This window comes from Helicoverpa armigera, chromosome 22, assembly GCF_030705265.1.
Source record: "Helicoverpa armigera isolate CAAS_96S chromosome 22, ASM3070526v1, whole genome shotgun sequence".
NCBI classification, from domain to species: domain Eukaryota; kingdom Metazoa; phylum Arthropoda; class Insecta; order Lepidoptera; family Noctuidae; genus Helicoverpa; species Helicoverpa armigera.
Genome location: NC_087141.1, coordinates 4211645 through 4225665, shown reverse-complemented (window position 1 = coordinate 4225665; position 14021 = coordinate 4211645). Strand labels below are relative to the sequence as shown.

The window sequence follows — 14021 nt, the reverse complement described above, 5'->3', positions numbered from 1 at the left end:
TCTTTTTACCTACATGCTTAAGTCCTTCAAGTCCGACTAAACCACAAAGTAACCTTCGATCAAGCTCTCAAATCCCACGAAAATGTGATAACAAACCTCTGTGAACGTGCCGCCAAATATAACTGGCATGAGGCCGGTGGTCGTCAGGCTTAACCGCAGTTAATCAGTTTACCGCGTCCACTACTGATCTGTCAATTTGTGGAACTCACTTGCACCGGTTATGGCTGACGCAGGGCGGGGAGTTTGACATTTAAGGATTTGAAATTTGAATTTGGATGTTGTACCTTCTAGAGCTTATGACTTTATTTAAATAAGAATATGTACACTATATAGTAAGTACCTATGTAGTTTAGGGCCGATTTTTCAATCATCAATTCAGTTTTATCTGTGTAATAAAAATCGGTTTGACATTTTTTCTATACAAAGGAAGTCAAAATGTCAAACATAGGTATTCGAAATATATTGAAAAATCGGCCCTTACCAACTAAAACTACTTTAGTAAAAATTATGTTCTAGAGTGAATTTTTCTTGCCAGATGTTTTAAAGATGACTCAATAATAGTTTGACTGTTCCAAATAACAGGCTAGATGTTTTATTTGATAATGAGATTAGAATCTAGTGAAGAAAATTACAGAGAAAAACAATTACAAAAACTTACCTTATTTTGGCACCATTTGGATAACCCAAAGTAGTAACTAGTAAAGTAGTAACTTACCTTGTTTGTAAACAGAAATATCTATTACAAAGATAACATGTTGTTAACATTGCTTTACCTCTAGGCGAACCTGGAAAATTTCCACCGTTCTAAATTCCATCAAAGATAAACATCCCTTCTTTAAAAGCAACTTAATACCTCAACTTACACGTGGACGTGCATTGAAAGTAGACTTTCAAAGGGGACAGATAGGATCACAATACATCTAAGCACAAAAGATGACTCATGTCTAAACAAAAGAAGTCATATATCTATCTATATATACACTATGTTAGCTTGTCTGTCTGACCGTGAATAGAATCTAGCTTCTACCAATTTATGCATGAATCCCCGCGGACTGAACGTGACCATTTTAAAGTCGATGGAACTGGATGAAACTGGAAAAAACATGGCCGATTTTTAGATTAGATGTGTAGCTGCTGAAATGTTATGTTAGACCGTAAGCCAGTTTTACTCAAAAAATACAGTATCTGTCTGTATCTACATTGTTATAGAACTCTTTCGCGACTATAACATCGGTTAACAGATTTATTTACAAATGCCTCCTCATTGCAGTATGTAGTACCTATCTATAAAAGACAAGAAGGCAGTTGAAAGTAGGATTTTCACTTAAAATAAATCGTCCAATGTGAATACACAGATTTTCCAAGTCTCCTAAAATCGAATTAAGAAGGTAAATGACCTTTGCTAGCATTTATATACTAATTAGCTAATTAGTGAGAGCCATTCGTACCAATTACAGAACTTAAGTATTTACTTGCTGTTAGATAAATCGCTTCCAATAAACGTTTCACTAATTCCCTCATTGTGAAAATACACGGTAGAATTACTAACATTAGGTAAATGTAGTGTTCGCATAAATACAATCCTCTTTTAGTTAGAACTTTTTGTTCTAAAACTAAAAAAAAAGTTATCTTCGGTTTCATTTTTCCTTCAGTTACGGATCCCTCAAAGAAGTTAATAAAAATTTTCTTCTTTGCGCTCAGAAAAAACTGCATATTATTTCACGACAGTGATTTATAACTTGGAAAGAAAAAGTTGTAAGTTGTTCATCCCTAGGTAATCCGCTACTTCCAACGTAATTTACTTTGAAGGACTTAGCCGAGAGGAAAAACTTCGCTCCTCATGTTCGTTCACGAGATATTAGATTTAAAAGTAATTCGCGGAACCCTTCCTGTAAGATATTCCCTGATACATAGGCATGTGTGAATACTACGTATATATATAAACATACAGGATTACTTTTGAAACACGTGTAGGTACCTAATCTTGAAAAAGCTTGTGAAAGCCACATTCAGAATGACTTCAGTTATACATAGAAACGCCGGAATTGCTTTCTTAGATACATAATTGTAATTGTAATGATACATAATTGTAATTTTTTGCAAAATTTTAGAGAAAGTTGTATTAAAATTTTTTTTCATTTTATTGAAGGTGCTAACAAGGTAATAACTTTTGTTTGTTTATAGAAGAAAATCGTGGTTTAATTGGTGCCCTTCGATTCTAAGAACTTATTGGTTCTAGATTGTTCTACGAGTTATAGTATTATCAACATTCTGAGAATCACGTTGAAACTTTCGTAAGAGCTTCAATATTTGAAGTGGAAACTTTCAATTGATTCAATTGCTTAATATGAAAACGTTTATCGATAAATTCGTTTTTCCTCGCGGCTTTGTTGCCATCGCGTCACTTCGTTACTCAATACTTTTCTTAGCTATTTACACCTACGTGTAGCTTTCAATAACTGACAGTTTTGCTGTTAATTATCAAGAGTTTCATATTGCTTTTCAAAATATATTAATGTTTTTCATTCCAAGTTTAAGTTTTACTCTAATAACTTTAAAATATAAAAATAAAAACAATACCCGAAGAAGAAAAATAATTACTCAAAAAAACACTCCGAGGTGCCTTAATTGGTAGGAACCGTTGTGTTCCTAAAATAAATTAGTATAATGGACCATAACGGTGAATACTGATTTTTCTTATTTCCTCTTATCTTCTCTGATAACAAAAATGTAAAGGTCCTTTACAAAATTATAAATTACTAACAGCATGAAATAAAAAAATAAATGTTGTAAGATAAAGGTGCCAACCTGGGACAAAAATTTATGTTATTGTTAGTCTTTAAGGTAAATATTTATGGGCCAATACAGCCTGAAAATAAAGGTTTTTTAATGTGTCTACAATTCAATAACTACACAACTGAAAACATACTAACACATACAAAACATAACATATACAAAACGGAAAAAAAAACTGGAGTTTTATAAGTCCAACACACGTCTTACCAAAAAACGTACTTCGTAATAAGATTATAGATTTTACGTCGCAAATTCGTTCTCTCTCGATTATTCCGCATAATACATTATGATTAATCTTCCCGATTAATTCCTATTGTGAGCGGAATCAGTTGGGACTCGACAGATTTTTGCTATTATGAGTTTATTATGGCTTCGGATTTCATTCTGAAGCCTTATTCAATGTCCTTGGAGGCTACAATATTAATTATTCGATATAATGTTCGCATTACGCGGGTAATATCGAACGTCTTTTGCCATTGTCGTACATTTATTTCATTTACCATTTGGGAAGCGGTGAACATCCTTTATTCGGAGTCTTTTATGTCTTTTGTCCTGGTTCAAGTAAGGCTTGAGTTGGCTTATAGACTCTTGCATCTAATAATCCCTTTAACACTTTTCAACTAGATATCCTTTACGATATATGGAACAGGGCAGTCGGCAATCGGGTTTACCTACTGCCAAAAAATCCGTGAAGATAGTACAAAAAACATAATATTAGTATGTTACATGTACCTATTTATTCATCAAACAAATTGGTCACAAATTGATATTTCAGGATAGGTCAGGCGACTAAATCGATTGATTACGAGTATCGAGTTATAATTGGCAACCCTTACACGAGTTAACTGAGTTAAAGGAAGCCGACCTTTACCTTAGCGAACCCAATTATTACAACAAGGTAACTAACACACCTATTTGTGAACGAGATGAACTGAATACCTATTAACAGGACTGCCTACACACTCAATATCCGTTCTGAGATTGAGCCAGACAGTTAATTTTATTTTATCATGGTGAACTATGAGATTGTGTCTACTGAATACCTACTGAAAAAAGCAGCTGTTGCCAAATTGGTCAGCAGGTAATGAGGTCTACTGGGATTATATTAGCCTATGATGTGTTTCTTTCCATTCCTGATACTTTCATAACAGGTCACAGCATGATTTGTTCCTATGGGAAGGTTCCTTTAAAGACATTTGAAAGCGTCTGTTATAAGTCACATTGTTTAAATTCATCAATAGAGACGAATCAATGAGCTCTTCAAAACGAAGCCACTTACGAAGCAAGATCATTCAAGTATGAGAGCGTTCAATTGAATTTATCGTATTTCATGTTTCCCTTTAAGACTGTTTAACTTCCAAACACTCAGCTGCCACTTTATCATGCGAAATATTCGGATACGTGCCTGGAATTTGTTTCTAGGCACAATTTTGTTGACCCTTCTTAATGTTGGGCGATAGGGTTGCCAAAATTCACGATATTTTCACTTATAGAGAACAAATATGAAGCGATCGGTAGTTGTGTGGTTTAGCTTTGAAGATCACAGTTTGGTTCTATTTTGTTTTAACAAACATTCAAATTTCCAGAGGCAACCGGAGATTTAGCATAAGCACTTTTGCACAACTTGTGCTGCCAAGGCTCTCTTGCGTGCTGGACATTGATTGTTCACCCTACATTTCTAGATTTTGTTTGTTGTACTTACGATTATTTTTAACGAATGCTCGTGCCTCTAAAAAAATATGAAGACTGTAAGCTCACATAAATCTCTCGTACGAACTAGGTAAATGCAAATAGCAGACTCTTGTATCCATGTAAGCTGGATGAAATACCAATCTAGGCCCCGGCAATATATTTGTTGGAACGGTAAAAATATATTCGACATACCGCTTAACGTTCTGAGTTATGAAAACGGGTTTTTCCAAATGGAAAAGCTTATTTACGATATCGAAAGGTTTTTCCGTAGTTTGTTTTGTTTATCTATATATCTGCGTATTTGTTTTTGGTAATACTCAATGTGAATTGTTATTATTCACGTTGTATGGGATTGAGACTTAGAGTGGAAAAATTAAACTTATCAATTTGACTCAAATGATGTTAAAAAATGTAGCGCTTGAGTAAAGAGACCTTAATTGTTTTTTTAATTATTAACCTAAACATTAATTTATTTAACACATTAAGATAACGTAGGACCAGACAGCAAAGCTGCTAAATTAGTCCAGTTTTTTTTTGTTTTGCATATTAAAAGTTGTCCGTAGGATAACACAAAAATAAAATTAGATCCTTTTGGTCCAAATAAGCACCTGTGTAACCTTCTGTAGGGCAAAATTTATTTGAAAAGTTATAAAAACGTTGTGCCTACCTTCATAATGTCCGTACTTTACGAGATTGTTTCTGGTTTATGACGTCATTTTGTATATAGATGTATATCATTACTTCGTTGTAACTTTCATTCCTACCTCCTGGTGATAAAGTAGCTTTTTCAATGTCATAAAAGTTAGGTTTTCCTAGACCGCTCGAAGATCTTTATAGGCGGTTTATGTGGCATCGTAACTGAAGATAATAATGGACATTTTTATTGCATTTTTGAGCACTATCGTTTGATTAGAAATTGTGTTTGTAGGAATCGAAGTATATGGCAATCCGTCTACGTCTAAAGAGATAATCTACATAGACGAACGTAGAGAAAAAAATGCCTATATACTATTTCTTATATCCTTCATTGAATATTCTAAAATCTTCCTACCCTACCTACAGGGCTTTCAATTCGGCGCTTATTCTCTTTCCAAAAGCACTTTATATGCGGCAGAGGTGCTCGCTCAATGAATGCGGGTACTCTGAAAATGTTTAAAAAAAGAATCCTGACTACCCCAAGTTGAGAATAGCTGATAAATGTGGGATCGGTTTGCCCTCTATTCGACGTTTGTGGGCGTTGATACATTGCCATTATATTGCTTAAGTTTGCTGGATGAATACAGTTGCCATCAATTCTCTCTTGCACGGTCAAGATCAAGGGCGAATAACATGGTGTAAAAATATGTCAATTAATTAAATATATTTTGTCGTTAGTCTGGTAGAACCAAACATTTTTTATATAAATCTGAATGGTGTCAGCTTAGAAAAATGACTAGCGATCAATATAATCCTTGGAAATTCTTCTACATTCTCATCGTCATAAAGGTAACGGTTGTTCATATGAAAACAAAAGAGAATATTGTGAAAATAGTTTAGAACGATATTTTTAAAAACCCAGGCTTGGGATGGGTATTAAAAGTTTCCATTATTTTCTCTTACTTCTCTGATTTTTTCGACGTATAAGAAATAACGGTCCTTTGCAAGCATTTACGCATAGCAAAATGTGTCAATATTTATGTTCGCTATCCTTATAGCGAACATAAATATTGTTCGTTTACCTGATACTTATTTATAATATTTATTTACAAGGGTTTTGTGTTTTGTCCACAGATACCTCTGGATCCGCATAGCTCTATTCGAGCGTCAGCTAGCTAAGATCATCGAGCACCTCGTGAACAACGCGAACCGCTACTACGAGCGTGACGCGCTGGTGGCTGACCCTGACTACGGGAGCATCCTGAGCTCCTTGCTGGTCGGACCCTGTGCCCTGGAGTACTCCAAGGCTAAACCACCAGCTTGCTTCTGGACCGATCCTCCTGCTGACGAACTTGTAAGTCGACGATGTGGTGTTCGAAATCTGAATTTAGTTTTTTTGTTGACTTTGTTGACATTTGATGTCTTATGGCCAGTTTCTAAGCACTTATTTGGTGGGAAGTTTCTCTTAAAAAATTTAAAGTATCGTCATAGGATAATTAATAGATTAATCACCGATTAAGATGCTCCGGAACTGGCCAGTACCTACTCACGAAGATTCTATATCGCTTCTTCTACGTTTAATCCTCGTTTCATGCGAAGACATTATTGAATATTTATTGGATAAATATTATATCTTATATTTATAATAACAGGTACAAAGACACAGAATGTCTGCGGGTACCACAACACCGCCGTCAGTTCGGAGGCCGATCCTCAACTTCAAGCGAAGTTTGAATGCTTCATCCGATGATGGAGGCACTGCTAATACAGGTAAGTTTATTTTATTAGTAAAAAGTTTGTTTCTTATTGTGCTGCATTAATATTCAGCGAAGTTTTCACGGAAAAGCACGTCGCTACACTTTTAATCTACTTTGCTTTTAAGAAAAACGTACAAAGTGAAACTTTTGCTGTAGGTACAGGCAAAGCGGTGGGATCGAGTGCCAAAGACTACGTTGAAAGCTTACACCAGAACTCCACAGCCACGCTTTTGTACGGAAAAAATAACGTCAGAGTCCAGCCGGTGAGAATGATGTATATGATGTATATCGAGTTTTATTAAATTTAGGCAACGCACCGATCCTTTCTGGTCCTTCGGGAAAGGACCAATCATGGGACCAAGCGCTTGGATTGAATTTCGGTGGTTTATTTAATTTGTGTAAATATTGGGTTCCGTTGTTCCTTCGTAAGCAATCGTAGAACGTAACAAAATTAAGCTCCATGGTAATCGATAAAGTTAGTAGGTACTTTGGTATATTTCCAAGGTCATCTGAAAATTTAAAATGTCTAGTCTAAGCCCATTATTTGTCATCTCCCTAATTCGGTATAATTTTACACCAGAGAGCTACCTCTGATAAATGTCCCAAACTTTAAATTAATTTAGTCAGACCTAATTGAAATTGAAATATTGATAAAATTTTCTGAAAGCTCTAAGTAGAATTTGAAATTATTACTTTAGTAGACAGCTGGGAATAATTTGAAGCTTAAGAATGGATGGAGTTTTGTGTAATTGTTATTGTAGAAGGATGTGGAAGAGCCGATGCCAGGGTATCTGAGCCTTCACCAGACTGCTGCTGGGCTGATTATTAAATGGACCCCCAACCAACTGATGAATGGCTACGCAGAAAGCGAAGGAATTGACAAAAGGTAAAAATCTTTACAAAAACATTCAAGCGTAAGTAACGGCAGAAATTAGCATGATTATCTTGTTGTTGATTGCTTTGTATCGTGTTTTATTTAAAAAGGTCACCTTATTGCATCATCTAATTTAAATTCATGTAGAGCAACAATAATTTGAATGGAAAACAAAGTCATTTGAATAAGCACGTACATTTTCTGAAAGCATGTTATTAATCATTATTACCGAAGTGGCGTAACCTTTCAAAATAAGCTTTCTCAGGAAAATTTCGGAGTTACGTGTACGTGCAAAGTTTACGGTACCTGTTTTTATCGCTGTTTCACTGTGAAGTGTAACTTTGCCAACTTTATTTATATAAGCATTGTTACATACAAGCGTTTGTTTTAAAGTAGCAAAGAATTTCCTGTTGCCGTTATTAACGCCTACAGTTTTTGCTCAGATTTTTTTACGCTCAGCAACACGGCTTGTTTCATTATTAAACTTGGGAACTTTGTTTGATGTTTGTTTTTTGAAAAATGTTTCAGACTTGTTACGTGAAGTGTCTGTCTGTCAAACCTTTTCCTGCAATTTATTATTTTCTTTTTTCAAAATAACTGTGTAACACTCTAGAATCTAGGTATTCTTGCTTTTTTGACTGTCTTATCATTAGTATCTGTGTAGCGTTTGGTAAGCACGAATATTTTTTAAGGCAGTGGTTCGATTTGAAAATCTGTTTTCAAAATTTTTGCCTTTCTTAACCGAATTGTTTAACGAAATCGTCGTGGGCAACCGCCATGGGTTTCCGAAAAATCTTGCAACGTGAATAATTTTCGTGCTTACTTCTCTAGCCCCACAATATTGTGCTTGTATTTTTATCTTGCTATATGTAATGTTGTCTTAGTAGTGCTTATGTGTAGTGTTCGCTGTCACCTAGTGCATGCCTCCGCGTGCCAACACACGTGTGTTCTGTGCAGTGTCGCGCCGTGCACTGTGTTCAGGCGCCGCTGTGCCGGCCCGCTGTGCATCGATTGGTGGGTATTTGTTCATTTTGTTTTTTGGCTTATTGTTTTTGTAAGTTGTTGATTTTATTTTCTCCATTTCTGCCAAACTACGAGCAAGCTTTACTAGAAGTAGTTTTAGATAATGCATCCGGCATGACTAACAGAAGAAAGACCGTGACCATACTCAATGTAATACATTTTACTCATCAGGATACACTCGAATATTGAAACGATGGGCTTGATAATAATGACAGACATTTTCTCTTTACAAACTCGATCATTAGAGTTAATTTAATGTCAAAAAGTATTAATCTCCCTTTTATTGCTTAAAAGCAATCCTTTTAACAGTAATTAATCGAGAGATGAGGCACGACCTTTATTTTACTAGCCAATCAGTTCGTCGATGTCGTAAAATGTTTTATTGATTACTGGTCCGTTCTCTTGACGCACAAGGTCAAGAAAATGTCTACTTCGTTACGAAAAAGTACAATGGCAAAATTTTGAGGACCCAATCAAAATTGTTACATGACCCAAAAATTGACCTCATTATTCGGAGACAGAAAATTGCTCTTTCAGATTCTACGAAGTTATTGAAGGTTGAATTTAATGAACCAATTTTCGAATTACGAAAATTATACTTGAGATAAGCTTATATTGTACTTGGGATATAAATATACCATTTTTGGAATTTCAGCGTGTACTGGGCGATGTCCCTGCAAGTATGTGTGTGGGAAGTGGTGTATGTGCACGTACATCGGTCGCAGGCCAGTGATGCACTCATATTGGTCGGCCAAGATGGCGTGCAGAGACCGCCCATACATTTTCCTAAAGGTAAGTGTAAGTTAAGCAAGTAAAGGTCAGTCTTGCGGTACGAAACTTAAACATGCATTTTGAGTTTTTTTAGTTCACAAGAGTTTTTACTCACGGTGTAGTAGCTTAGTAGGTATAGGTAACTTAATAAAACAACTAACGCGTAGGTATCGATGTTATTGGCAAGAATTTTTCTGAATTCGTGAAATTGACACTCGTGTCAAAAATACCACACATTACTTCCTTGTATTACCTAAGCCTAAATTTATACATAGGTATGTAATACAAATACATACCTACATATATTCTCAGGTAACTTATCAAAGGAACATGCCGAAACAGAAACTTGTGTCCTATCAATGCGGTACATTACTTCAAACTTATCCAATATTCAAAGTTCCTCCATATTCGAGTACCTACTTAGATACCTTTATCTTTCTTCTGATCTATATTTTATATTTGCTTTGTCTTTTATTCAAATTCACCTGAAAAGGCTTTGATATAAAATTCACTTAGTATGCACGACCCAAGTTTAAGCACATTATAATAAAACTTTGAGAATTAAGTTAGGAATTATTCGCTCTTTTGTTCTAAGAAATAATAAATGGCCAATGTCGAGGAGTTGAGAGTTCTTCATAACTTCAAAGTCAAAGTAATTTTACTTGATTTAATGTAGGCTCGTTTTTCGATTCAGTTCTTTCAATAGACTTAGGTGCACAATAAGTTTTCGTTACCTGCGAATTATGATAGAATATTTATTTAAGATTATGTAAATCAGTATAAACAATTAAGTAACAATTATTATTTACTTTGTTTTACCTTAGGAGGACATTTGCTGTCATTTCTGAGTAATTTGGAAACCGGACTCTTACCACATGGTCAACTAGACCCACCGCTTTGGTCCCAAAGAGGCACTGGAAAGGTATGAAACTTTTGAACAAGTTTTTGAAATAAAAAACTTCTTTCTTGAGTAACGAGTCTTACACTTTATTATTTTGATCTTGTCAAAAGGGTTGCGAAAGACATTATTGACAAGCAAGAAAAAATATATAATGTAATGAAACTTTTTCACTGGTCACCCATTAATTTCCTTTCTTGCTTAGGTATATTTGAATACAGAAACATGTCTACTTTCTGCAGGTATTCGGCCGTGGTAGAGCGAGGCGGCGGCCATTGCCGAGTCTGTGTGAGAGTGGAGAGACAGAGGAGCCCGAGTGGGAGGAGGCTGCGGGAGACTACGTGTTCCGGATTGTCAATAACGCTATAGCTGATAGAGAAGGTATTATTGTGGATAGCTTGATGTCGGTAGCAGATATACTGCTTTAGAATGCGTGCTTATGTTGGGTACCAGGCTATAGGAGTAGGAACAGGACTGGGGTTAACTGACTAAATATTATGGAATTATTACCATTCTTTCTTGATCTATTACTTCATATCATTTTATACACTGACTACTTACCAGGCATAAGAATAAAGAAATTGCAATAATTTTTAAGGTAAAGTTAAATTGAAAGTACCTAAGTGTGCATTTGGAAGTAAAAAACAAAAGGAACACCATATTTGTAGGGCCTGAAACAATATACAGCGCAGAGCTTATTTAAATAGGTTCATTCCAAGGTGTTTAAAAAGGTGAAAATAATCTACTCCCCTTATATTTCCAGCAATGCGTCACTCCCTACTAGAGCGAGCAGTACAATCACCGCCGCGCACTCCGCGTCGCCCGCTCGCCTCTACATCGACCACGTCATCAGATTCCTCCACCATGTCAGTCGACTGTCCCCCATCAGCCGGCTTCAACGGCCACCCGCCGCTGACACCGATACCGCACCAACCAGTAGAACAGGTAACATAACTATACTTATGACGAGTATGTCTGGAATCTATAAATATTTAACAATAAGTTACACAGTTTTTAACACGCTTATATTAGCTTCACTTGTAACTATGTATGTAAGAAAATCTTGTAATCCTAACCCCTTTTTTTAAGGATGAAATTTTTCATGCTCTCCGAGTTCTGATGACAATACATGACTTGCGTGTTTTTAGTTTTTTGAACATCTTTTTAGGTTTTTTCTACAAAATTTTCGATAAAAAAACATCTTTTTGTCATACCAACTTAAATCTATATCTAAAAATTGCCAATTACAATGAAAATCATTTTTGGCGCCCGACATGGGACTGAAACTTTCCAAGCGTTGGTGTCAATAAATGACAAAAGTTGTATGTTAACATAGTTAAAACTTTATTTTGATGATAAATACATTAATCTTCGTTATCTACCCTGAAAGTTTAAGTGTAATCATAAAATAATATTTTTGGCGCCCTAACTGGGACTTAATAACATTTAACTTATTATATTTCAGGCTGCTTCAATCGAGTTAGTATGCAGTACGATGCGTCGTCAGATAATATCTCGAGCGTTTTACGGCTGGCTTGCATACTGTCGTCACTTGTCAACCGTGAGGACACATCTCAGCGGACTGGTTCATCCTAATATTATTCCTAGAGGTAAGCAAAGATATTGAAGTTAGTACAAATGTACTATGTACTTTACATAATAAAGAAAAACAAAATGTGCTCCCAAAATCTGTTAATTATCTTGCAGAAAATGCAGACGGAGGTCTGACAGAAGAACGATGGCTCGCAATGACAGATGAAAATGGAGCGATTCACGACAAAGATGAGGTGTACCGACTTGTGTACTACGGAGGAGTACAACATGATATAAGGCGACATGTGTGGCCTTATCTATTGGGTTACTATGAGTGAGTAATGTGATTAATACAAGGAAGGGACAATTGAGTAATTCTCAAAACCGTGTAGTATATTTAAATCTACGTACGCAAAATTAAATAAATTAGAAAATACTTAAAAAACAAGTATTTCTTTTCTTCATAATAAACATTAACCAAGCTTACATAACATTACAATTATGAAACCAGACATATTGATTAAGACAGTTTTTTTTCCCCAAAAGTAATGTTAATTAGTAATTGATTTTTCAGAAACCAGAATCTATGCGATACTCAGTTTTTACCGTTTTATATTAGGTATAAGACTCACGAGGGATTAAATATCAAGCACAAATTAGCTTACCTTGCAATATTTCCCTCCCAGATTCGGTTCAACAGCAGCCGAGCGTTTAGAACAAGACGCGGCGTGCCGGCGTCAGTACGAGACCACCATGTCCGAGTGGCTCTGTGTAGAGGCTATTGTGAGGCAGCGTGACAGGGAGGCCACTGCGGCTTCTATAGCGAGGCTCACTGAAGCCTCGGGCAAGCTGAAGCCGACGGATAATAATGATACTAGTGAGGTTGGTGCAATTGCAAGTGCTTTGCGTCACACAATACTTTATTATAAAAATATCGTACTTAGCGGGTTCCTGACAGCCTAGTAAAATTTGTTTGAGAAGTTTGCTTGCAGTAGGCAACGCCGCAAAATCGGATATAATAGCAGTGTATATTATACTATTTTGCCATTATGTATTTTTGTTGTAAAACGTTGTCAATAACCCCAACTAATATTGATTTCTCATTAGGTTTGCAACACCTAGGTGATTCTTTTACCATCATCCACATTTCACTTTTATCCAATAATTAAGCTTATATTCATTTCACAGGTATTCGAAGACGACTGCAGTGTAATCTCGGACAACCCACCAATTGTTTCACCAGAGCCGAGCGAGAACGAACAAAAACGACCGGACAAGCCGATCCTCTCGCGAGCTCCCAGCATAGACGAGGTCGACAACATCGAAATGGACTCTGAAAGAGAAAAGGAAACCAAACAGAATGGAGAGACTGAGAACAGTGATACTAGGGACGTAGATGTAGACAGTCTGAAAGACTTAGATGACGACGTGCATTTGAAGAGCGTGGTTGAAAACCCTGATATGCGAAGGGAAAGTATAGCAGAAATCAAAAGGCTTGCTGAGGAAATTGTTCAGAAAGGAGAAGGTCGTGGTCTTCTCTGCAGTGTGGATAGTGCTCATGTGAATGGAAGTGACTTCAGGTCTTCGCTTGAAGAGAATCAGCCGAGTCCTCATCAGCAGCATACGAGTGTTATTATAACTAATCCGTCTGTTGATCTGGTGGCTGGAGGGTCTCCGGTTTCTGGAGGGACAACTGGTAGTTATTTTTTTATATAATTTATGTACAAAAATGGTACATTAGCGGACTTAACTTCACAAGGCAAACGATTATGATTTCTTTGTTGCATTTTTGTTTTTTCCCACCGTCGCAAAAAGTGAACTCACGAATCAATGGACGCCAATCTTTGACAGATGTCTTAAAGAACTCGAACACCTCGTTTGTTACATGTATTTGATCGTTTAAGTCACGCCTACCAAATGATACATGACTTATAAGAAGGCTCCTGACCTACCTGCCTTATGGATATGCCATAAGGCAGGTAGGTCAGGAGCCTTCTCTCATATTTCTTTTCTCCGTTGTTGTACTACTGTTGTGTCACTA

The 14021-nt window shown here is 36.2% G+C and overlaps 2 protein-coding genes across 3 annotated transcripts in view; one reads left to right on the top strand and one right to left on the bottom strand.

Annotated features, from left to right (window-relative positions):
- The window catches only part of LOC110370826 (glucose dehydrogenase [FAD, quinone]), a 257804-nt gene that overhangs the window by 139980 nt on the left and 103803 nt on the right, over positions 1-14021 (bottom strand). The window lies entirely within an intron of this gene.
- The window catches only part of LOC110370840 (small G protein signaling modulator 2), a 71794-nt gene that overhangs the window by 51267 nt on the left and 6506 nt on the right, over positions 1-14021 (top strand). The window contains exons 5-17 of one of the 2 annotated variants that reach the window (XM_064040495.1): positions 6259-6478; positions 6777-6894; positions 7038-7144; positions 7643-7767; positions 8656-8769; positions 9434-9570; positions 10374-10471; positions 10690-10828; positions 11211-11392; positions 11913-12057; positions 12155-12314; positions 12667-12862; positions 13169-13676. In XM_064040495.1, coding sequence (XP_063896565.1) covers positions 6259-6478; positions 6777-6894; positions 7038-7144; positions 7643-7767; positions 8656-8769; positions 9434-9570; positions 10374-10471; positions 10690-10828; positions 11211-11392; positions 11913-12057; positions 12155-12314; positions 12667-12862; positions 13169-13676 — 2249 coding nt within the window. The remainder of the gene's footprint in view (positions 1-6258; positions 6479-6776; positions 6895-7037; positions 7145-7642; positions 7768-8655; positions 8770-9433; positions 9571-10373; positions 10472-10689; positions 10829-11210; positions 11393-11912; positions 12058-12154; positions 12315-12666; positions 12863-13168; positions 13677-14021) is intronic. The other variant, XM_064040494.1, reaches the window with a different exon arrangement.